The sequence below is a fragment of the Leptodactylus fuscus genome, chromosome 4 (genome assembly GCF_031893055.1).
Source record: "Leptodactylus fuscus isolate aLepFus1 chromosome 4, aLepFus1.hap2, whole genome shotgun sequence".
NCBI lineage: Eukaryota > Metazoa > Chordata > Amphibia > Anura > Leptodactylidae > Leptodactylus > Leptodactylus fuscus.
The window spans coordinates 131,870,308-131,896,537 of NC_134268.1; the positions used below are offsets into that span (position 1 = coordinate 131,870,308).

The 26,230-nt window shown below is 39.0% G+C and overlaps 1 protein-coding gene across 1 annotated transcript in view; it reads left to right on the forward strand.

Annotated features, from left to right (window-relative positions):
• ADAMTS16 (ADAM metallopeptidase with thrombospondin type 1 motif 16) overlaps positions 1 to 26,230 on the forward strand; it is a 140,306-nt gene that overhangs the window by 75,724 nt on the left and 38,352 nt on the right. Inside the window, exons 9-14 of the mRNA XM_075271171.1 lie at positions 6,275 to 6,428; positions 8,783 to 8,878; positions 12,124 to 12,272; positions 18,773 to 18,945; positions 21,154 to 21,284; positions 23,696 to 23,819. Of these exons, the coding sequence (XP_075127272.1) occupies positions 6,275 to 6,428; positions 8,783 to 8,878; positions 12,124 to 12,272; positions 18,773 to 18,945; positions 21,154 to 21,284; positions 23,696 to 23,819 (827 nt within the window). The remainder of the gene's footprint in view (positions 1 to 6,274; positions 6,429 to 8,782; positions 8,879 to 12,123; positions 12,273 to 18,772; positions 18,946 to 21,153; positions 21,285 to 23,695; positions 23,820 to 26,230) is intronic.

Here is a 26,230-nt window from a genome sequence, read left to right on the forward strand (position 1 = left end):
AGAATGTGGAGCAGACCAGGTCCATTTGATCAGATTATGATCAGGTCGATTTGATCAGATTATGTTTTATTGGAAAAGATTTTGAATAACGATTTCTGTTTTCTATGCTTTGAATGAGTACTTGAGCACAGTGCGTGGTCCTAACAGTGATTGACAGCTAGGAAAAACATTCTACTAATATTATCAATATGAAAGTTTGAATGGATTTGAATGAAATTTGGCACATAGATAATTTGTAATGTCAATTAACACACAGGCTACTTTTTATCCCTGTAAATTAAATGGCTTCACGACTGTTATGAATTTATATTCACATACTATATTAAACTGCTCTTGGCAGCAGGCTGATCAAGTCAGGTCTGTTATCTGTCTATGTAAACACATAGCTAACCCTGAGTCCATTGTGTACATACATTTGCATATTCTGTTCTGCTCCAGGCAGTGTGCAGACACACTGCATGGGAAAACGTCTTTAACCCTTTCACTGCCAAGGATGTAGCTCTACGTCTTCCCAGGGCGTCACTTGTCTAGCCAAGGATGTAGCTGCTATGTCCTTACTTCTAATGCCCATATCTCTGGTCTCGTTTGTGCTATGAAGATGATTTTAGATTCATTTTAAAGATGATCTCACCTTTAAAATGATACCAAGGTCTTCATGTTAACCCTTACTGTGCCAGACAATTCACTGTTGAAAATGCTATTGGGGATTGAGATCTCATTGAAGATCTCAATTCCTGACAGCCATTTTAACAGCAATAGCTAAAACTCTGTAAGGGCTATTATGAAGATCTGGTATCATTTTAAAGATGAGTCTCATCTTTAAAATGAATCTAAAATTGTCTTCATAGGCCAAACGAGCCCTGAGATACAGGACTTTAAATTGTGTCATCCCCCCTCCTGTCTCGGGAAGTATTAGTGAAACAAGAAGGGGGGAGGAGAAGCAGCTTGCACAGAAGCATTTTCTCTGTCTTTGTGCACAACCTGTATGTGACCCCAGGAGGGGGGGGGGGGGGGTAGAAGGGATTCAGTCCCTATTTCCCCCCCTCCTTTCAATCAGAGAGCATAATATACTTTTGCTGTCTGACTGTCACATATAGGTATAATGTGATTTCCCCCCTGAGATTTACTAGTGAGGTATTCTTTTGTTATACCCCCTGAACATAACCAGGAAGTTCATTGGCGCTGTCACCCAGACATTTACCATTGTCCAGGTCGCAGCACCAAACACTTACACAACATATACACAAAATCATGAATAAAGTTTACATTTCACCCAATCCCTGTCCATACCTGAGCTTTCTAGAGTAAAATATGTCTATAGTGATATCCATTACACCATAAAATAATAGTAATAACGATTATCACTAGAGATGAATGTATAGATTGCTAAAATTTTTATAGGGGGTGGAAAATAATATTTTTATGTAAAGTCCTATTTAATTTGCATGCACAAAATGGGTTGGCTCATTTCTGCGATGTTGGTGTTTCTTTAACACCCCCCCCCCTTGTAAATATATACATGTATGGTATGTATGAACTCCTCACATCTTGCAGTTTTTTAGAAAGTACATTTTGTTTGCAGAAAGGGATTGTTTGAGTCGCACTTTAGTGGCATATTTGAATTTTTGTGCAATTTTTGCTAGCAATCTCTGTTTGCCGCAACGTTGCATGATGGTGGTTGTATATATGAAACATTAAGTTGTGGTTTTATATACAGTATGCTGTGTAATCTGAAAAAAGTTAGGTTTTGGTGTCAGTTTGGTAGGTGCAGTATAGATTTTTAACATAACAGCAAATAACAACAGAATCCTGCTTGTCTTCTGTATCAGTGTTTTTGGGAGTCAGAGCTCTTGTTGTAGTTGTTTGCGGGACATATAGTATGTATATATACATATTGTATACACCATAAGCTATTATTTTAAATGTATTTTGTATATGAATGTGAGATTGAACATGAGTTTTAGGTGCAAATATGTGTTAGTTTTTTCAAAAAATGTTTTGTGTTGGTCACAAAGTTGCATGAAGGTGGATGTGACTATTGATGACCCATTGAGACATATGTAATCTTCAGGTGGTCTAATTTCAAAAAATATATAGGTTTTAGGGGTTCACTTGCTTTTCACAATGTGTAATCCCTACATTTTTTGGGGTGATAAGTTTTTAACATTTCTAGCTTCAAAGCAGATATTTGTTCCTTCTAGTTCTAGCGATTTTCTGAACACACGTGCATGCAGGTGTAGGCCATAGTGATATGAATGAGCTCTGCACATGTTGAATTTTTAGGAGGTTTTGTGCTTATAGTTTGTTTGGTTTGCACTTTTAGCAAATAATATACATTTATTTGCATTTTTTCATAAAACATTCACTTTAAATCAAAATTGCATGAAGGTTCCTGTCTGTATACAGTACCAAGTGGCATTGAGACAATGCTGCAGGTGTCTACTTTAAGAAAATATATAGGTATGGGGGAGTTGGATGCTTTTTTAATGTTGCAATTTAGCTTTGATTTATTCACCTCAAAACTGAAAATTGCTCCGGCTACTGGAGGTGCAAAATTTCCAGAGACCTTTGGCAGTGAAAGGGTTAATCCAAAATGGCAGTTTGCCAATTTTAAACATGCCGGTAAAAAGAAAATCTAATTTGTCACTAAATTCTAAAACAACGAGAGCAATGAAGGTAGCCAGAAGTCAACAGAGTTCTCCTCAAGCGGAGCTGAGGGGGATAATTGATGTCAACAACAGTCATTATATGGTGTCCCAGTGAGCTGCTCAGATGCCAGAACAATCACAGACATGGTGTGAGGAACAAATTCAGCATTAGGCCAGCTTGAGAGCTGCTGAAACGCCGGAGCATGTGGATTATTGACGCCAACAACACACTCATTATATGGTGTCCCAGCGGGCTGATGAGATGCCGAAACAATCACGGGCACAGTGCGAGGAACAAGTTCCGCAGCAGCTCAGCTTGACAGCTGCCAAAACGCCGGTGCAAGTGAACCATCGACTGCAGCAATTTGCTGAATATAGGTGGATCATCGACGCCAACAACATGCAGACGAAGTCGTGGGCAGAGGCTAGTTGTGTTATGTTGAAGAATGTACCCAAACAACGCTGGATACTAAGTATGAGTGTAAAGCATTCCACTGAAGTCGGGAAGATCACCTGGCAGTTCCCACCTCTGAGTTATAACTGAAAATGTTTAATATGTACTGCAAAACCAGAGTATATAATGAAGAATAATGTATCTAAAATAGTGGAAATGTAAAATGAGGTTGCTACGAGCAACTGCCTACCTGGTGTCAGCAGTCATCTGCCAAGACTCCTTTTGAAAATGAAAGTACTAAGCTGATATATTGCTCTACTATACTTTTCCATTAAGTATTAATGTAGCAAAGTATACAACCTTGCAGATAAGAAGGTAAAATTTAAAAACTAGCTCATTTTGAACACTGTGCTAAGGTAGGCAGATTATATACTGGTATCATACAGGCCATGTCATGGCAATATTATGGCTACAAATTCCGTGGTGTGATGACCTAAAGCAACTCTACCTATTTCCTCTGGGTACAATCCTTTGAGAATGACTAATAACTGAGATGGTCAACAATGGTCAAGTGTATATGTGAGCTCTGTCCTCTGGTAATGGGTGCTAACAGAAGACTATAGTGAGTACTAAAATCCTCTGCTAATGCCATTAGTGAGGTTATCAAGAATGAAGAAGCTGCAAGCTTCTATTGGCTAGTATGGGTAAAATGAGTGCTCTCCTGTGATACTGGCTAATAACGGGGAACAATGAGTGCTGAAATCCTCTGATAATAGTGTTAGTGAGGGTATTAAGAGTGAAGTACCTGCAAGACATCAGTATGATTTTATTACTATAATGGTATAGCCTGTGATATACTTTCAGTCTCAATGTGTATGTTTAAAGAGGATCTGTCAAGGTCAAAATGTTACATGACTTATCTCATTTGAGTACTTCTGTGATTCTGATCAGTTTGGCATTTTTTGTTTTTGATTGTTTTTTTGTTAATCTGCTCTCGCATTCAAAAGTGGCAGAACTTGGAAGGTTATATGTGAATTGGGTCAGTCTCTAAGTGGATGATAACCATCTGCTTTCGCCGAGGAAGTTAAAAGGTTATTGTCCACTTGGTGAACAAGAACTATTCTACTTACAACCTACCAGGGTCTATATCCAGGGGCCCAACTGATATTATTATATACTAATGTGTGTAGGGTCCGCAGTATGTTTTTAAAGTCCCATAGTGGCCCCTGCACTCAGTATTATATCCTATCACGACCCCAACTGTCTTCATATATTTTATTTTTTATTTTTTTTTAAATGTAGATTGTGAGCCCTATTAAGGGATCACAATGAATTTTTTTTTCTTTTTTTTTTTTCTTCTTATCAGTATGTCTTTATAGAATGGGAGGAAATCCATGCAAACACGGGGAGAACATACAAACTACTTGCAGATGTTGTTCCTGGCGGGATTCGAACTCCAGGACTCCAGCACTGCAAGGCTGTAGTGCTAACCACTGAGCCACCGTGTTGCCCCTTTCCAACCGTCTTCATTATACTCCGAAAGCTAAAAAGCTCATTGCTCCTTCCTTTCTGAGCCCTACTTTGTACCCAAGCAGCAGTGTACACCCACATATATAACTTTTTTGTACCTGGTATAGCCCAGGTGGTATAGCTTTAGGAATACATTTCTCTGACACAGTGAGTACAATGAATTGGGCACTGAAATGGCAAATTTCTTCAAAAAAAAAGTCGTTTTCTTTGTATATTAATTTTTGAGAAGCACTCTTTAGGCTCAAAATGATAATACCCCTTGAGAAATTCCTTGAGGGTGTAGTTTCTAAACTGGGGTCACTTTTGAGGGGTTTCCAATGTTCTGGTACTTGTTGCAAATGCAACATGGCACCAGAAAACTATTCCAGCAAAATCTGCCCGCCAAAAGTCAAATAGCACTTTTTCTATTCTTAGCCCTAGCATGTTCCCATACAGAAGTTCACAACCACATATGGGACATTTCTGTGTTCAAGAGAAATTGTATAACTGTAGGTTTGGGTTTTGTTTTTGTTTTTTTTTTCTTCAACCCCTTTATAAAAAATTAAAAACATGGCACTAAATGGACTATTTATTGGGAAAAAAAGTCATTTTTCATTTTTACGTTCCTATGCTAATGGAATCTATGAAACAGCTGTAGGGTCAAAACACTCAACATACCCCTTGCGAAATTCTATAAGGGGTGTAGTTTCCAAAATGGGGTCACTTTTTGGGGGTTTTCCATTGTTTTGGTACTCTAAGGGTTCTGCAAATGAGACATGGTGCCTGAAAACTATTCCAGCAAAATCCTCCCTCCAAAAGCCAAATAGCGCTCTTTCCATTCTGAGCCATGCCATGTACTCATACAGCAGTTTACAAACAGATATGGGCATTTCTGTGTTCAGGAGAAATTGTGTAACAAACTTTAGAGAAGTTTTTATCCTTTTATACTCTTGTGAAAATGAAAAATTTGGGGCTAAATTGGCGTTTTATTGGAAAAGTAATTTTTCATTTTCATGTCCTAATGTTAATAAAAATCTGTGAAACAGCTGTGTGGTCAAAATGCTCACTATCCCTCTTGATATGTTCTATGAGGAGTGTAGTTTCCAAAACGGTGTCACTTTTGGGAGTTTCGATTTGTACTGGTAATTTAGGAGCTCTGCAAATGCGACATGGCACATGAAAACTATTCCAGCAATTTTATCAGACCTCCAAAACCCAAATAGTGCTCCTTTCATTCCAAGCACTGCCAAATGCTATTTTGAATTATTTGAGGGGTTCGGTTTTGAAAATGCGGTGATTTATGGGGTTTTTCCAATATATAGCTGTTTATGCTTGTAACGTCCAAAATAAATAAAGAACGATTAAAATATGATGCCAATATAAAACAGATAATGTACATATTTATCAGTGTATTTGGTTACTAGGACTATGTTTGAAAGCCAGAGCATTTCACATTTTGAAAATTGCAATTTTTTTTTTTTTTTTTAAATATATTTTCCCCAAATTTCCTATATTTTTAATAAACACAAAAATATTGATTAGTGTTTACCACTAACATGAAGTATAATATGTCATGAAAAAACAATCTCAAAATCACTTGTGTAAGTTAGTCTCAAAGTTATTGCCATGTAAAGTGACATGTCAGTTTTGAAAAATTAGGCCTGGTCTTTTTGGGCCCAGTCTTGAAGGGGTTAAAATATTGACAGTTTTGTTTTCTTTGCAGTTCTTCTCAAGCCATTTGCCTTGCTGATGATCCTAAGCCTCGGAAGGAGTATAAATATCCTGAAAAGCTTCCAGGAGAACTGTATGATGCTAACACGCAGTGCAAGTGGCAGTTTGGAGGAAAGGCCAAGCTATGCCTGCTGGACTTTAAAAAGGCAAGAAAACCCTATGCATAATACTGAATACTCAGCAAAGTTTTAAGATTTTGCTTTAGATTTTTTTGCAGTTGTCTTGTCTAGGTCCGGGGTTATAAAGTTTATAAATTAGGCCAGACTTCAGATTAGCAGCTAACAATCTACGGTCCAGATTTAGGGAGAGAAGATACCTGGACCATGTTCTAAGAGAGGCCTTTAATCCTTCAATAGTTGCAGAATGTCAATCACTCCTAGTACCAAAAGCTAAGGAGAACTCTGAATCCATGTGAGTCATCAGAACTTGTACTTCAGCATATCATTAAATCCATGAGATTCTCCAAAGATACTGAGGGATCTTAAAGACAGACTCTGACCGAGGAGATCTAGTGGGAAACATTAGACATTACATTCAGAAGGGAATCTTATCTGAGCAACTGCCTGATGGCTGGTTACATCATACCCATTAGCAGACAAACTAATTGACCGGAGAGTATCCATCTTACAAGCATGTAGAAATGTGGGTCCTGCTGGCCGTGCCAATAAATTGACACTGGCAAAACTTACTTAAACATCTTTGGGGTGTAATACATATTGACATCCCTTTTCTCTAACTGGTGTACCTGGTGAGGGTGGTGTACCTTTTTAACCTGTATATGTGGTATACACTTTATTGGAAAGCCCATCCAGGAATTGTGTAGATGGATTATCGAACATGACAAACAGAAATGTTGGAGAGCACTCCATGTCTTTGAGCATCACGACTGCGATACATTCTCTATTAAATTTCAGGTACTTGAAGTTTGTCCACACTGTCCACACTGGGAACAATGGTGGAACGTGTCTAGGCTCCCTGTCCTGTCTCTCTACTTTTAAAGCCCCCGATAATGCATATAATTATGCATAAAACATTGGGATATCAGATAGTTCGATTAGGGATAGAGCAGGTGCCATTACCAGCTTCACTGGGGTTGTTCGTACATACTCTGCATCAGCATCCTCATTTTTATTTTTTTAACAAGGACATTGTCTATTCTCAGCCTTTAAGTACTTAACATCCAAATTGAGGAGACTATAGGGAATCTATAGATTAGACCCTCAGATGACTGCAGCTGTGTAGGAATAACTGGGGAAGCAGTGCAGTGATTTTTTATTTTTTTATTTTTTTATTTTTTTATTTTTTTATTTTTTTTTTTGCACTTGTAATGCTGTGGCATTCTCCCTGCTGTTGCCGTATTACATTTTCTTTGAGGTACATAGATGTGTACAGGGGAATCTATTTAGCACTCACAACTTTACTTACATTACCCTATTCACACCCTGGCACGCGAAAATATGACTCCTGACCTTACAAGAGCGGACCCACTAACTTTCCCTATTCTTGCCCTATAATATTACCCCCCCCAGCACTTTGTAGCACAGTTTTAGTGCTCTTGAGGGGAAATTTAAACTGAGATATATAATAATGATAATACATTTTTATGTACAGTATATAGCTCCAACATATTCCGCAGCGCTGTACAATTTGTAGGGTTCATATACAGGCAGAAAGATGCATTAAAAAGAGAGTCATTTCACACAATAGGACTGAGGGCCCTGCTCGCAAGAGCTTACAGTCTATGAGGTAGAGGGGGTGACACAAGAGGTAGCAGGGACTACCTTTGTCAAGCTTTGCTCAACAGGCTTCATAAGGAGCTCTGGTAGTCTCTGTGGTTGTTGCCTATTTTTAATTGACCTATTAAATATAAGTATTTTCACTTATTGAAAGGAAGCAACTACATACTTCAGAACTGTAATACCTAAAGCCTTTCTCCAATTGGGATGTGAATACCCTCAGATTAAAGCGGAGTCTACACTTTAACCACATATATAATCAATATAACTGTCTTGAATATGTTTTTGTAAACTGCTAAATTGCTAAATCTTGTCACTGTCCAAATATTTCTGGACCTAACCTTATATGGGTTATATATTACGAATAAGAATACTAAAGGTTTATAAGGAGAAGAGAAAACTCTTCATCTGGACACTCCATCTGACAATTATCTAGCTGAATTTGTAGGAACCAATAGTGCACATTTTAAAACCCACTTCCATACATTTAACTGGATATGTATTACACTTAACTGTAAGTTAATGTCATTGTGCAACAATAACTTTGGTCAGTTAATTATGACATTTACTGAATATTCTGCATTGCACAAAGCAATATTTGCATGCCAACAGTCATAATGTAAACTGAAACTTTATATGTTGGTTCCAATAAGCTCAAAGTAGAACATTTTATTATAGCACATAAAATTGCTTGCGCCTGGGGATATACAGTATTTATTAGTCTTATGTTAGCCTGTATTTATTTCTTTTCTCTTTCTGTACAGGATATATGTAAGGCACTTTGGTGTCACAGAATTGGAAGAAAATGTGAGACCAAATTTATGCCAGCAGCAGAAGGCACAACATGTGGGCATGATATGGTAAGAATATAGTAGCCTTATACAGTAGCCTTTTTTTTTTTTTTTTTTTTTAGATGCACATAATGGAGGAATGACTTGTATATTTTAACGGTTTGCAACAACTGAAAAAATTGAATTTATTGAATAGCTGTTTACGTGTAATCTTGCTCTCACCAGAGGTTTCCATTTTCTACACTCCAGGCACTTATTCAATGTTTTATAAATATTAGCAACTTTTATTTATTTTTTTTTTTTAGATGTTTTATACTTTAGAAATTTTCATCTTCTGTTTAGTGCACTTTAAAATGTCATTTTAAGAGGTGGCTCTCTGGTTTAAGTGGCATAACATGATCACCTCTCTGCTCTTTGTCAGCTAACAATGCAATTGTGTAATATCTTTAGCACATGACTTACTGTAACTAAAATCTGACACTGTTTTAGTGACTTCAGAAAGGGCTCCAGGGATAACGTAAAATCAAGGATAAAACAAGGACAGGAAATTGTGAGTGCTTAGCAAAACAATTTTGAGATTTTTCCACAGAATATCTCCAACAACCACTGAACTCATAATTATATCAGATATAATTAAACATTTCAGCAAACAGAATTTCCCATCTGGTGAACTCCAACCCAAATAGCCAAATTAATTGTTAGGCTTCCTTTGAAATTAAGGAACATTCAAGGACACATTCATTTCTGTTCATCCTAATGTTGCAACTTTGGTGCTGTTAATATTTCCTTCAGGTGCTTGAAAGGAGATGTGTTAACCATATGCTAATGTGTTAATATACTTTATAGTCTACGGTTTCTATGACTAATAAGTGTTTTTCTAAATGTAGACTATATAGTACAACATTGCATTACTGTAACTTTTTTCCTTATGTACAGTCATGGGCAAAATAAGCTTACCTCAGGTTATGGTTTGTTACTTGAATGTTAAAATAATGGTATTAAAAATTAGGTACTGTAAGCAAACATAAAATTGACTGCCGTCATTTACATGGCATATTTGTAAATACTATGACTCTTATTTATTTTTTTTTTTTAAGATGTTTTCTACATTTTTCTTATTACAGTCAGTGCCACTTTAAGATGTTAAGAGGTGTTTTTTTTTGTTTGTTTGTTTGTTTTTTTGTGGTCTGTCTGGTTTAAGTAGTATAACATGATCACCCCTGCTCCTTTTGTTAGCGAACCATGCAGTTGTGTAATGTCTTTAGCACATGAAATACTGTAACTATCTGACGCTGTTTTAGTGACTTCAGAAAGTGCTTCAGGAAATTGTGAGTGCTTAACAAAACAATCTTGAGATTTTTCCACAGAATATCTTTAACCACCACTGAACTCATAATTATATCAGATGTAATTAAACATTTCAGAAAAAAAAATAATTTCACATCTGGTGAACACAGACACAAATAGCCAAATGAATAGTTAGGCTTCCTTGGACACTAAAGAATATTTGATCAAACTTTCAGTTCTGTCTATCCTAATGTAGCATCTCTAGTGCTGGTAATATTTCCTGTTCAAAACATGAAAATGTTGATTTGTAAAGGCATTATCCTTCCTTTGACCTCTCTTTTTGAGTCAAGGATTTGAACGTGTGTGGTAGAAAACTCAAATAGAGGAATTTTTTTAAGGTTATTGATAGAAGAAAATGTGGATTGTCTGTAACGAGCATTTGCCAGCCTTGCATCTTTTGGGGGACCTTTGGGAAGAGGGTCAATGTGAGTTGGGGGAAGGACTATTCACAAAATTACATGCACCATCAAAAAGATATTCACTGTTACCCAATTATATAGTTATCGACACATTTCTGAGAGTGGTAAAAGAACAATTGTCACAAATTGATATCCGATGTTTATTCATTCTAACTTCACCCTGATTGAGAGAGACACTTTAAAGGAACTGGCACTGGATGACTTCATTATAGTGATACCCTCAGACAAGAGCAGTGGCGTAACTACCGGGGTAGCAGCTGCCACAGGGCCTAGGACATTAGGGGCCCGACAACAGCAGCCACCGCGGCGTTTTTCTTATTAGGCCATTGGGGGTGGGGGCGCACATGTCAAAAGTTTGCCACGGGGCCCCGCCATTCCTAGTTACGCCATTGGACAAGAGGAAAACTTGGTGTTAATGGACCAGACCGGATATTTTTTAAAAAAAAAAAATATGTGAAGAGCCATATTGGACGAGTTTAGCTGTTATGAGATCCCCACGAATAGATAGCTCCTGGAGTTAGGGGAGATCTTGATGACCGCTAAGAGTGACAGTGATTTGAGCTTTATGTTGCCACAACATCTAACTAGAGACACTTTTAAAACTTCCCCACTTTAGTGACTTTAATACAGTACTTTGATCTTAAATAGATTGGCTAATGCCAATATAGCCCTCTCCATTTGTGTCAATTCCCATTCACTCCAACTTAAAAACATAACAGATTTTTTTTTCATCGTTTGTTTACTTATCTAATAGAAAAAGTTGTGCATACAGGAATTTTTCTTTCTCCCATGTTTTGTTTCATTTTTTTTTTGGGGGGTGGGTTGTTTTTTGTTTAAAAAAACAAACAAACAAAAAAACAGTAAAAAGTAGTGAACGCGGGCAAATTTTGAATCGGTCACTATCTCTATGCAGCCTGTAATACAAGTATCAGTAATTTGCAATACATTGCTAAGCATTAGCATTGTAATGCATTGCATTAATGACCAGACCCTTTGGAGTTCGATTAAATACAGTAAAAAAAATTAGAAATTTTTTTAAAAAAATTTCAGGGAATTAAAAAATCCCATGTGGCGAAAATCAAATACCATCCCCACTTTGTGGTATAATACGTGCAGTGGGTACATTACAGTTTCCAAAATGGTTGCGGTTTTGAATACACATCATGTCAATTATGCCTATGGAAACGCCTGTCTCCCTATAGATAGAATTGAAGCAGAACGTCCGCATAGAAAATCTCTGTGAGCTTTCTGTACAAAGTGCTGCGGGAAGAAGGAGAGCAGCCTAATAAGTGGATAAGGAAACAAAATAAATTTTAATTGGATGTAATTTTAACATGTATCTGCAGTGTTAAAATATGAACAGTGAAAAAAAAATTAAAGCGTTAGTGTGAGTTCACATACAGTGAGCATGGTGCGGTATCGATGTGGTCCAAAACCATACGGACGCACATTTACTGTGAATCAGTAATGTTGTTGTCACATAGCTTTATGATTAATCAGCAGTTCTACTGAAGAAGTGATAATATTCCGTATGTCTGTGTTTTGTAGTGGTGCCGAAGAGGTCAGTGTGTGAAACATGGCGATGAAGGACCCAAGCCTACAAATGGTCAGTGGTCTGGCTGGTCAGGTTGGTCACCATGCTCCAGAACATGTGGTGGAGGTGTCTCATTTAAAGAACGCCAGTGTAATAACCCACGGTATTTATTTATTCTTATTTTTATTTTTTTTAATAGCCAATTGTGACTTTTGATTTTGTTTTGTTTTTTTCTGCATGCAAAACATGCTCATCTGTTTAAAAAAATTGACAACACGGAAGAAAGCTTCCATCTTGTTTTTAACATCAAAACCAATGGTGGTGGATACAGACAGCATGTGCACCATCTGCCTCCATCTGGTTAGTACTTTTTCCGTTTATCTTATGAAGGATCAGAACAACAGACTAAATGAGAACTTATCCTCAGAGTTTTGTTCTTCCATTCTACTAATCTATTTCATTGTGTGGTATCCTTTTAGCCATTTAGCCCATGTTTCAACTATCTTGGGTACCATTAAATCCTCTCATTTATCACTGTTTTTGACAAGACTATAGGAGCAAGGCTTGATGCACATTTCAGAGGGATTTTTGTTTGTCACTTATCCCTCTTATCTGTTGTTATTCCCTCTTAGGGGGCGTTCACACTACCATTGAATTCAGTCAGCAGTGTCCGTGGCTGCTGTCCACAAGATTTTAACAAAGGACACTAGCTGGTCCGTCTGAAATTTCCATTCATTTCAATGCGATTTTATGTTGTGTCCGTTATTGTCCAATAACACACGTCTGTTTTTTTCAAGCAGACAAAAAAAATCCTATATGCAGGACTTTTCTGTCCGTTTGAAAAAAACAAACAGCAAGCGTCTGTTATTTATTTATTTTTAACATAGAAGTCCATTGCCCATAGACTTCAAATGGATAGTAACTGCAAACCCATTCAAATGAATGGCTATCAAAGTGTCCACCCGTGATCCTCTTCTGCCTCTCCACAGTGAAACAGTTTTGGTTTTTTTTTTGTTAAACTGGACACAAGCGGACATGCAGGACTTTGTATCCAGTTAACAAAAAATAAAATAAAAAAATAAAAAATGGTTTCGGTACGGAGACCAGAAGACGCTCACTGACTGCCAGATTTCATTCTCCTGTCCAGTTTCTCGGGCAGAAGACGGAAACCCACAAAGCGGGGACCGGGCGCAGATGTGAATCCACCCTTACTGTCAATTTGTGTCTGTTATGATAGGTGTCCTTTTTTGTTTTGTTTTGTTTTTTTAAAAAACACACTTTCTGAACGGAATCAAACGGTAGTGTGAACCCTACCTTATTTGTCACTGATTTTGACACCATCAAGTCCTTTTTATATCTTATTATACTGGGTCTAAACTAATATAGTAGGGCTGAGAAGTAACACAGATCTCCGGTTTAGTATATTTTTTTTTTTCTCCAGTCTTATTATATATTTTATTTTTTGTTATCTTGAATAAAAGTTACGTTTTAAACTTTGAGACCGATCATTAACAATAAGATAGAGATTTATTTTCCTACAGTTTGTAAAATGTGGCAACTTGAAAATCCAACTTTGAGTCCGTTACCAGAGCCCAGCATATCTACCTAGCCTTCGGATAGATAGCTTAGGGTGGCCTGAATCAAACCGTGCGAATCAGAGCCATTTTTGTCTAAAACTCATTTGCATATTGACGCACTGATTCAAAAGAGAGAAACACCATGAGATTTAGGTGACCCCTTTTATCAGGGGACAAATGCCCTTTTAAAAATCCGTTTTATTTAAGTGAATGGGATTGTTTTTGCAGAATGTGCATCAATTTCTGCACATACAGTATGTTTACTGGAGGATCACCCACTTGCTTTAAACACCTAGTGATGTATGGTGGACTTGCTCAAAAGAATAGTAACTGAGTATGAAGCACAAAGTTTTTTGTTTTTGTTTTTTTTTTAATGTATTTTATATTTTGGAAGATGCATAAGAAGAACTGCTTAATGATCGGGTCGGTGTATATATACAGTCATGGCCAAAAGTTTTGAGAATGACACAAATATATTTTCACATGATCCGCTGCCCTCTGGTTTTTGTGTGTTTGTTAGATATTTTTTATCACATACAGAAATATAATTGCAATCATATTATGAGTAACAAAAGCTTATATTTACAGTTAGAACGAGTTAATGCGGCAAGTCAATATTTGCAGTGTTGACCCTTCTTCTTCAGGACCTCTGCAATTCTCCCTGGCATGCTCTCAATCAACTTCTGGACCAAATCCTGACTGATAGCAGTCCATTCTTGCACAATCAATGCTTGCATTTTGTCAGAATTTGTAGGTTTTTGTTTGTCCACCCGTCTCTTTGTCCGTCCCGTGATGATTGACCACAAGTTCTCAATGGGATTAAGATCTGGGGAGTTTCCAGGCCATGGAACCAAAATCTCTGTTTTGTTCCCTGAGCCATTTAGTTATCACCTTTGCTTTATGGAAAGGTGCTCCATCATGCTGGAAAAGGCATTGTTGATCGCCAAACTGCTCTTGGACGGTTGGGAGAAGTTGATCTTGGAGGACATTCTGGTACCATTCTTTATTCATGGCTGTGTTTTTAGGCAAGACTGTGAGAGAGCCGATTCCCTTGGCTGAGAAGCAACCCCACACATGAATGGTTTCAGAATGCTTTACAGTTGGCATGAGACAAGACTGGTGGTAGCGCTCACCTCGTCTTCTCCGAATAAGCTGTTTTCCAGATGTCCCAAACAATCGAAAAGGGGATTCATCAGAGAAAATGACTTTACCCCAGTCCTCAGCAGTCCACTCCCTGTACCTTTTGCAGAATATCAGTCTGTCCCTGATGTTTTTTCTGGAGAGAAGTGGCTTCTTTGCTGCCCTCCTTGAGACCCCCTTACATACCAGGGGTGAACCTGCCCCTCTCGCCGCCCGAAGCGAACGAGAGAAAGCCGCCCCCCCCCCTGCCGGGGAGGGGCGGGGCTTAGCGCCGTTCACAGGCATGAGAGCAGGCCTGCTCTCTGCCTGAGTGTGAGGGGGTGGGGCTTAGCGCCGTTCGCAGGCAGAGAGCAGGCCTGCTCTCTGCCTGAGTGTGAGGGGAGGCTGCTGGAGCAGCACTGCTTCAGCGGCCTCCCCAATCCACCGCTCCGTACTAAGCCAGTCCAGGACAGCTTGTCCTGGACTGGCTTAGGTAAGAAAAAATGCCGCCCTCCCTGAGGCCCTGGCATAGTGCCGCCTGAAGCGCTCGCTTCAGGTCGCCTCATGGGAGGTGCGGCACTGATACATACATACATACATACATACATACATACATACATATATATATATATATAATATCCGGTATCTTAAATGTCAATCTAATCCTTTTTTTTTTTTTTTTAATATACACTCACAAATAACAAGTCAGATGCAGGGCTTAACAAGCAAAGACTGCCCCCCCCAGCAAACTTTTGACTTGGTTCCCCCCCCCCCCCCCCAATTTTTTTGGCCCTCACACATTATAACACCCCATTTACACACACTATAATGTCCCAAAGTGACCTCCAGATAGTATAATGTCTGATAGTGGCCACTCCACATGGTATAATGTACTACAGCGGCCCCTGCACACAGTATTATGCCCCACAGTGGTCCCTGCACCCGGTATTATGTCTCACAGTGACCCATGGATAAGGGATTATGTCCCACATTGGCCCTGGTAACACTAGTTTTTATGTTTCACTTCAACTGGGTCTTCAATCATTATACTTGTGGGGTTGGGGGGGTCTGAAATGACCACAGAGTATAATAGCAGTGTTTGATGGGGTTCTTGGGCCTGCAGCCTCACTTACCAATTCCTGCTCACACCCGAATCTGCTTTCCCAGCGACATGATATAGGATGCAGAAGGGGAATTGGAGGCGGCCAGGAGCAGGGATCGGTAAGTAAATAGGGGTTTACTGCTCAGGTGTGTTTAGAAGATACAGTAGGTTAGTGTGTGATAACTAACTTAAGGATAAAAAAAAATTACATTCCTGAAAATTTGGTCTTCCTGGTATGCTAGTACATATCCATATATGTATCAGAACTGTGAGCAGATCTGTGAACCATTGCAAATAATTTGAGATCCTCACTGATTAAACATCACATTAATGAGATTCGAGCATGATGTAGAAGGTCCAAAAAGGTGTAGTTTGAGGCTGGAAGGCTGTCAAAGCTGAGGGCCCAGCTGGTTTGCATTCCATTTGGAGGTCGAGGGCCACCTCCTTCCTGGAGTTGGGATGTTCCAACATCCCAGTAAAACTGTGCACACTCTGCTGAAATCTGAAGGGGGTCATTGGTTTTTAGGTCCAATCATTGAGATATCAAGGCTACACAAGAATTTTCTGTTCTAACAAGCATCTGGCCAGAATTCAGCTGCATTTATTTCCATATAGCTACCTTTGGCTAACTAGGACTTTGTCATGATATCTAGCTACTCTGAGAATTTTATGATCCTGGTTAAGATTTGAATGAATCACAAATGCATGGTTAAGTGCTGATCTGATCTCTGGGAAACCGGGGGGGGGGGGGGGGTCTGACACAAGGTCTCATTGAGGTGTCACTTCTAAGTCTGCAGCAAGGACATAGGGAACACCAGTGAAGCATGGAGCACTGCATGTTCAGCAGTGCTCCATGCACTAGACAGTGACAGCTATTCCTGAGTGATTTCCCAGGTCATTGGATGTACAATGGACAAGTTAATGAGCGGGATACCCCAGTGGTAAAAAAGTGAGCCTGAAGTATTGGTCTTACACTTGAGAAGTAACTAGCAAAGACTGGATCCCATCGCAAACTTGTAACTGGAGCCCTCCTGCCTCCACACAAGATAGTGCCCTTTCCTGGCCCCCTTATGGCACAGCACTCCCTTTCTTGGGCCTCCACACAGCATAGCAACCCCCTCCCTTTCCCAGCCCCCATACGGCATAAACCCCCCATTACCAGGCAATCACACAGTATAACGCCAATGTGGGGTCCAGTTAATGGCTAGAGGAGGGCCAACCAGGCCCCCTAAGGTCATGGTCCCCATAGCAGCCACTACAGCTATAGCAGTAGTTTCACTTCTGACCTAGATGGACTATACACCAGTTGGTTCATGTTACTGGGGTCATCCCTTGTAATGGCAGTTTTCTTTGGGATTGACGTGTAGGGTTCAGTGGTGGGTGGCAATGCAGCCAAGTAGATTGTGGCAGCAAAAGTGGGATAGGGATGGCAAAGGAAAGTCTAACCAGTTGTAGGTTGGGAAGATCCAGAAATTTTGTTAGTGTTTTTTTTCAGTCTGGAGAGTGGAAAGTAAATGCAGTTTCTTCTGATCAGGATGTCAAATGGGTGCTCCATGTGTAAGTTACACCAGTCTATGAAATAGCCTGTAGGACAGGTTTAAGCAGGTGTTGAATTGCTAAAGTTTGGCAGGAGACATATATTACAAGTTTGTTCTGGTCATAGGGAGAGGTGACAGAACCTCCCTTCCAAGCATTTTGAAGAATTTTTTTTATTTTTCTCCCCTAAAGAAGGGGACTTTGTAGAGTAGTATCTGAGCAATGTTAGTTGCCATCCTATGAACCCTGTTTTTGTCAATCATGGTTTCCACAGAGAGCGAGAGAGAACCATATTGTGTGTGTGTAGGTCAGCAACCGAAACGATTTCATGAATGGCCCACAGTTTAACATTATTGTGCTGACCTGTTTTCTTGGTCCACTGTTCGCCACTTCTCCACAGTGGGAGACCCTGAGCGACATATGCCTGAGAAGTCAGCAGGAGAATGCATCCTACCCTAATCGTTCTCCAGTTACAAAGTCCTGCCCACTCACTGGATCAGCTGCCATATGTATGGGGGTTATGTCAGTGACCTGAAGCTTGGTTTCCCTCTGAGGAGATGAGAAAAACTACAAGCATATTGTAAGGGTCCCTAGTTTAAGTAAATCAGGATATGGTGTGGCATGTGAGGAAGAGGTTTAAACCCACCATAAGAGTCTTGTGCAGGGTCTATTGCCACTTGCACAGAGCTAGACAGTGACAGCTATTCCTGAGTGATTTCCCAGGCCCCATTGGTGATCTTTGTACATCCATTGTTGCTGATAAGGACCTGCAGGGGTGGGAGAAGAGAGCAACGATAGTGACTTAAGAAATTTGCATTCCAATGCCAGGAACTGGGACAAGTGAGGAGGATAGAGGAACTTGGCATCCCTATATTCTGGGACTTAAAAAGTGGCTCCCCAGTTTCCAGTTTGCCTGACCATTTTATAGCAAGAGTCACATGATTCAGGAAGAAAGTCAGAGGTGGTACAGGGTCAGAGCGCTCGCATCCTCACAGATCCATATTCTTTTTCAGAGAAGTTGCTTCTTTACACTTCAAATAGCTGGATCACTTATTTTGTATTTGATAAAATGTAGAAATTTCAGGCCCTTTTTATCATTTTAAGCCCCCACTTTAAAATTGGTGTAGGCTGGGATCCCATGAAAAAGACTGCTGTGCCATAATGGTAGTATTAATTATATTAGTAAAGGGGACAAAAAACATAGTCCCATAAAGGGCTTAATCCCTTTTAAGATATACAGCCATTTCAAATGCTGATTTCTCCAACCAGACAGATATATCTGGGGTTTTTTATTTATTTATTAATTATTTTTATTTACTTTTTGTATAGACCTTCTCACGGTGGAAAATTCTGTGAAGGTTCTTCTCGATCGTTTAAATTATGCAACACCCAGAATTGCCCTAAGAATACTATTGACTATAGAAGCCAACAATGTGCAGAGTATAATAGTAAACCTTTTCGAGGATGGTTCTACAGTTGGAAGCCCTACACTCATGTGGAAGGTATAATTCACATTTATATTGTATTCATTGATATGTTACAATCACACTACATTTTTGATTTGTAAAAACATGCAACAAAACTTGGATCTAATGTTCACACTTGTGTTGGATGAACACAAAAAGAGAAGGACAAGTATTTGTTTGAAACCTCTTAATAAGAAACACTCAGCAGAGTGAGGCCTTGTTCACATCTGTGTTCAGGTTTCTGTTTGGGGAGTCCGGTTGGGGTCTCCCTGAATGGAAACCTATAGGCATAAAAAAAAGAGGTTACCTAAGGAAACCTGCGGACCCCATAGCCTATGATGGGGTCTTGTTTCCACACAAAACATGCAGAGAAAAGTCCTGTAAGCAGCACTTTTCTCTCTGCATGTTTTGTGTGGAAACCTCAAAGACCCCATTAGTCTATGGGATGCGGGTTTCCTTAGGTATCTGCTTTTTTTTATGCTTATAGGTCCCGAGTGGACTCCCCAAATGGAAGCCCGAACGCAGATGTAAACCAGGCCTCGGAGTGCTTTCATGCTTTCTTTCCAATGCTATATTAGAACCATAGCTGTGCAAAAAGAAGAATGACTTATCTATTTGGTTTGATCTAGCTGCTTCAATCCTGCAGTATTTCCTAATTATTTATTGTTCATTTTTAGTCTGAATCAGTTCTTTAAAATTAAGAGGCTCTTGAATTTTAGTATTTCTAGCACATCTCTGGAAGTCCTGTGCGTGAGGATTGAGACTTAGACTAGCATAGTGTAATTTTCACATTAAATACATTCCAGTTTATTCTGCTTCAAATCATAGTAAATCTATTTAGACCAAGGCATCTCATTGTCAGCGTGCTTTAAGCTCCATCCCACTCTGCCCTCTTTTCTAAAAAATGGCAAGTGAGACAATAAATGGACAAAACAGCCATGTGTTACACTTAAGTTAAAAAATAAATAAATAAATAAAAATGGTGCATTTAGTTTAATAAATATTGGCCATCAACAATTTACTATAATGATATTTGCTTATTGAAACTACCTGGCTACTGATTGTCAGGCATATGACAGGATAGATATTTTACTTTTCCACATTGCAAAACCTGCATAACTCTCTATCTAAAACCTGAATTTAAAAACTGCTTCAAAGAACAGTTGTTAGCATGTGAAGTTGGAGACCCAATATGTGGGGAAGTTACCATAGACAACTGGTGTAATTTGGGGAATAGTTGTGGCGCATCTTTGGCCAGCAGCCGTTTTTTGTTCAAAAGTTGCACCACTTCCCTCTTTCTGCTCCCTGCTCAGAACGTTCCACAAAATTGTCGGAGGAGGAGAGCAGGGCAGGCTGGATTGAAGCCTGGAGTGAGTTATATAGGAAATCTGTGCCAGTTCCTGAGTGATGTATATTGAAATTCTGGCTTATGGTTCTGGGAATGTACCTGAGGCCTCTTAACAATTCAAGGTCAGCACTAGCAGGGTAATGAATTAAGATTGGCATGCAGAAAGCCTCTTAATAATTCTCCTCCCCTCCTGAGTTTTGGTTGCTTTGTTTTGGTGCAGATTTATTTATTTTTTTCCAAATCCCTGCAAGCCAGGAGTGGATTGTGAAACTATAATGCCCATCCTTTAGATTTCTAAACGCCACTCCTGAATTTGAAGACTTAGGCTTGAGTATCAGGGTGGGGGAAGGTGTACATAGATCAGCTGCTGGAGTTCCTGGTACTATACAGTGTACAGAGCTGGAAGTAGATTGCTCTTAGCTATGTAGACTATATACTACCAGTCCTGACAATTGTTCCAAACGTGATATTGATGGCTATTTTAATAAATCCCATCGACATGTTGCAGAAAAATACCCGCAGCGGAAATGCTGAATTTCCAAAACCATTGCGTTTTTGGAAAATGCAGCAAATTATACCTCTGAAATTGCTAGTGGTTTCTTTATAGGTATATTTGAAGCAAAAAGTCAGCAGAAGAAAAGTATTCAGGCTTTCTGTGAGAAGCACCGTGAGAAAAACAGTAATGCGTTTCCACCATGGCTTTTCCTGCTGCGCTTTTTCACTTTGGTTCGCTATGAGGAGCCTTAGCTTTAATGTTTAAAATGCGTAATCTGTACAGTGTTTAGATTTTGGAATCTGTGCTGTGAGTGCTACAGTATATATGGCCTAGTGAACTAATGATATGTTTGCATACAATCCATTATGTATCATGTTACTGTTTTGTGTTTTTATTACAGAACAAGATTACTGTAAACTTTACTGTATTGCAGAAGGCTATGATTTCTTTTTTTCCTTATCAAACAAAGTGAAAGATGGAACACTGTGTTCTGAGCACAGTAATAATGTCTGTATTGATGGGATTTGTGAGGTAAGAAGGAAAAGAAAATGGGTTGATGTAGAAAACTGCATTTATGCTTATTCTGGGCTTTTTTTTTTTTTTTTTTTTTTTTTTTTACCAGTTAGGTTATTTTTGCATAGTTGTAGACTCTATTCAGTCCCTTTATTGGACAAGTCTCTTTTCTTCAACTAGTATCTGTAAATTTTTTCTGAAATAAAAACTGGAAAATACCATTAAAAAAGATGATCAAGCATGCAACTTGTAAGGGCTCGTTCACATCAGCGTTCGGGTCTCCGTAGTTCAGGTTTCCGTTTCCTGCCTAAAACAGAGGCAGGAGACGGAAACCTGCAGGAGTCTTTCTCACCCATTCATTTGAATGGGTGAGAGAGATGTCCGTCCGTGAGCGGCGGTGAGCGTTTTATGCTCTCCGCCGCGAAACCGGGTTTTATAATCCGGACACAGTCGGACATGCAGTACTCTGTGTCTGGATAAAAAAAATCCGGTTTCGCGGCGGAGAGCCTAAAATGCTCACCGCCGCTCACGGCCGGACCCGGTCTGAGCTTTCCGACTTCTGGCATGCAGAAGACGGAAAGCTCAGAACGGACAGGAGAACGCTAGTGTGAACCTAGCGTTAGATGTACAGAATTTTAAAAAAAATTGAAAGGGGTATCCTCCAAAATGGTCTAAAATCAGGGTTTTGACAGTGGGACACAATCATCATACTAAATCATGCCCTCTGAGGCATGACTGACGTCAGCCTGATACCCTACTAAACTAGGAAGCAGGGCTTATGGCAATGATATCCTGATGGAGATGAAGCTGCTCACATCACTAGGTAAGGTAAATTTACATATGCTCAGGTGCTAAAAGCTTATATTTTGACTTTACAATAACAGAAGTTTTAGTGAGAGATCCCCTAGGAAATTTCTTTGGTTGATGCTACACATGCTGAGGCGTGTCAAGTCTCTTTTAAATGAAATGTGGCACTAGAAAATGACCTTTTTTTATACATATGTTCATTGGGAAAAGTTTTTTTTTTTTTTTTTTTTTTTTTATATCTAAGCACATACTTGCATAGCCTTTAGAAAGGCTATTTCACACAGACCTCTTGTATGTAAATTGTAGATTTTGAATAAGTCCGTTTTTATTCATATGTTAACTAGCCTTCTCCATGCACTGGAAGTGTCTCTGTGCACCCTCTATTCTCTATGTGTATGAGAGCAGAAAGGCTGCTGTGCTGATGACTCCTCTCCCTGCTCTCATAGCAGACAGACACTTCTGGGGTGCACGGAGAAGCTCCTTTAGATTGCCTTTGCATGTCACCTTTCCAGGACCTATAGATCATACATGTCTTGCTAAGTATTCTGGGAAAAGAATGTGAAAATAAATCCCTCTTGGTAATTGCGAAAACTTGCTTTAACACCTAATTTTGGAAAGTAGATTCCTAGAGATCAATGCCTGGTTTTGATCTAGTGTCATAATCTGGGATTAAAGGCAAACCAGAATATCTCTGCCAAAAGGAAGAGAAACCCATCCATAGATAGCTGAGGACATTCTTGTGGTTTATCAGTGCAACACTGCTCAAGTCATCCAGAAATTGATTACTTTAAGTTATGGGGTGTATTTGTTTACAAATATGGCTAAATAATAATGTAATGAAATAAGGGATTATATTGTTTGTGAGGTTGTATTTGGCTAATTTTAAGACCTTACATGCTGATATGTAAAACCATAGAATTGTTTCTCAAAATTGTGTACATATACACAAAAACAGTATAATTCATATAAAACACATATAATCATTTACATATGCACACAAAATATGTGCTGTGAATTCCAAACAACATACCTGTGAACCTGTGCTGGTACGGATCTGTAAGAAGATAGTACAGACCCATACATTTCATTATTGAACCCAGGCTGCAAAATGGTATTGTGTATGGGGCCATAAAAAAGAAAAAAAAATCTGAGTTAAAAACACGGCTAGCATACTGACAAAGCACATGGTTATATACATTGGGGGGTTTTGCAGGCATGGAACATATTGTATCACCACTACAGTTCATCATGAATTTTTCTTTATGAAAAAGTACAAATGTAAGGCTAAGGTCAAACAGGATGACTTGCAGCAATAAAGCGCTGCAGAAAAAACGGCGGCGGCACTGCATTGCAGTTCTTCGTGCAGCGCTTTAAACAGAAAGTTTGTGGAGTTTTCCTACGCGGACTTTCTGTTACAATTATATTAATGGGAAAACCACCGGCGTTTGCCATTACTGTAAAACACTGCGATTTTTCCCACAGCATTTCTGCCATGGGCAAATCATGACGTTTCCGACCCGTGGGGCCCCAGCCTTAAGAAGTAAATTGTATTCTATTGTCCTGAAATGCACTAATTTATATTAAGCAGATGGGGAGAAACAGATTAATCTTCTTTTTGATAGACAGTTGGCTGTGACAAAGTCCTTGGATCTAATGCCGTTTATGATTCATGTGGTGTATGCAAAGGGGACAACTCAACATGCAAGATCTACAGAAGCCAGTATACAAAACAGCACTCCTCTAACCGTAAGCAAAATTTACTACATAAAATGTGCTAAAAATATTATATATATTGTGGGGAAGTTAGCTCGGTAGAAGCAGTGGTGCAGACCTGAACAGTCAAGACAGGGACACAAAATATGCAGCAAACTGGTTTATTTAGGAAAATAAAAACAGGAAAATAAATAAACCTTCACTTCAGGCACAAAATAAACAAAAAAAAAATACAGCCTTAACTTCAGACAAAAGACAAATTAAATACCTGCTCGTCTGAGCTACTAACTAGACAGTAGGTTAACCTAACAATACATGTGGCTTACTTCCAGCCACACAAACAGGAGCGATATTGTTTCACCAGACTCGGGGATACAGGACAAAATCGTACACCTCCTTTCGTGTAATGGAACTGCACTTCAATGCAGGAACTGCAGCCTTTTGAGATGAGGCCTACTCCAGATCTGCCCTGGACCACACATGTCAGAAACCTGGGGCTAATATATCTGGACTCCAGCACTCTGCCTGTCACCTTCTCACAAGATGTATATAATATCTACACAAGTCCTTATCTAAAAAGTCCACTGCACACTACTTTTTAAAGCAAACCCCTAGTTCCAAGCAATACTGAACATTTTATTTGGTTTGTGTTAGCCTTAGAATAGTTTCAGGAAATCACAAGCAGTAAAAGCAAAGATGCAATTTATTTCATCTACAATGTGAGCTACATGGGAAGAGGAACTACAGAGATTATAGGGTTTGAGGGCAGAAAAGAACACCAGGCTTTCGTGTCATTTTTGAAACCATCAGGACAGATGAATTCATGCTACATAGTTCTTTTTACCATCCCAGTCTCCAGTGAGTTCATAGATCTTTTAGTTTTGTTTTTGCATAGTTTGGGCTGTTTTTAGGTGTTTAGGTCCACATAAGATTCCACAGCAAGGAAAATAGTTCAATACTGTTGAGAACTTTTCTGTACAGCAACCAGCTTTTATTGCCTTAATTCAGATTTGAGACATTAATTACTTTTTGCTTATCTGAGGTCTGATATGTTAAGAAATGTATGATGGAAAACACATCACCTTGTACATCTACTATATTCCTGTATAAACATTTAAGGAACTGGGAAAATAGAGGGTCATGTTTAAACTTATTTGTACACATCATGCATATGCAATGGTAATTTTTTTCAAATAATGCTTGAGATGTGGTGGTTTTGTGTTTGTTTTTTTTTTTTTACTGTTTATTAGTTCATACTTCAGTACAAAATATATGGGCCTTTTCACTTCATAGTTTTCCTTGTTTTGTTTTTTTTTTCTCTACATGTTGAAGACATGAAAATTATGAAAGAAAAGATATGGAATTTAAGTATTAAACAAAAAAATGTTTTGTGTTTTAGATTCTTCAGGATAGCCCCTTTTTATTTTGACAGCTGTGCACTCTCTCTTCATTCTGTTTTCCAACAGTCTTGAAGTTCTCTCAGGTGAACACTTGCTGGCTGCTTTTCCTTTAGAGGTTGTCCGGGCAAATGTTTTATATTTTATATAGGCTGGAGGGAGGTGAAAAACAAAAATCATACTCCCCTGTCCGTGGTGCTCCGCTGTCCTCCCAGAGTAGTCTAGTCCTGCTGCTATCATGTGTGGCTGTGACTTCCACCACAACACTGGACCGAGTGGCCCGAACCGTGATGGGAGGCATCAGAGGACTGGGGAAAGGGGATTGTGAGTTTGGACGACTCCTTTTAACTCTGTGATCCAATCCATCTCAGTTGAGTTTAGGTCAGATGATTGCTTCACCAGACTAGATGGCTTCCACACTCAGTCACTTTCCTCCTTGGTCAAATGGCCCTTATATTAGCTTGAAGGTGTGCTTAGGGTCTCCGTCCCTTTAAAAATATCAAATGATAATCCTACTGAGCACAAATCAGATGGGTTGCTATACTGGATAAGTATGCCTTGAATTTTAAATAAATCACTAACCATATAAATCAGCATAGCACCTCCATACTTCACAGTGGCAACCACACTTGTAGGAACCGTCTACTTAACTTTTTTGCATTTCACAAAGACAATTCTTGAAACCAAAAGAGCAGATTTCCACTGATCTAATGTCCATACCTTGTGTTTCCTTGTCCAATGAATTCTCTTCTCGTCATTCAGCTGTGGCTTCTTTGTAGCCATTTAACCATAAACGTCTGGTACTTGCAGCCTGCTGTGAACATGTGATGGTGAGATGTGTATTAGTTGATCTCTGTGAAGCCTTTTTGTAGACAAATAAACTTTACTTCAGCACAGGTAACTGTTATTTATGAGGCAGCACTGATGAGGCTAGGTTTTATTATAGCCTTGGATGGTTTACTGCACTTGAGAATGCCTTCAAAATTCTTGAAAATTTTTCACAGATTGACTGACTTTCATGTTTTAAAGTAATAATTGACAATTACT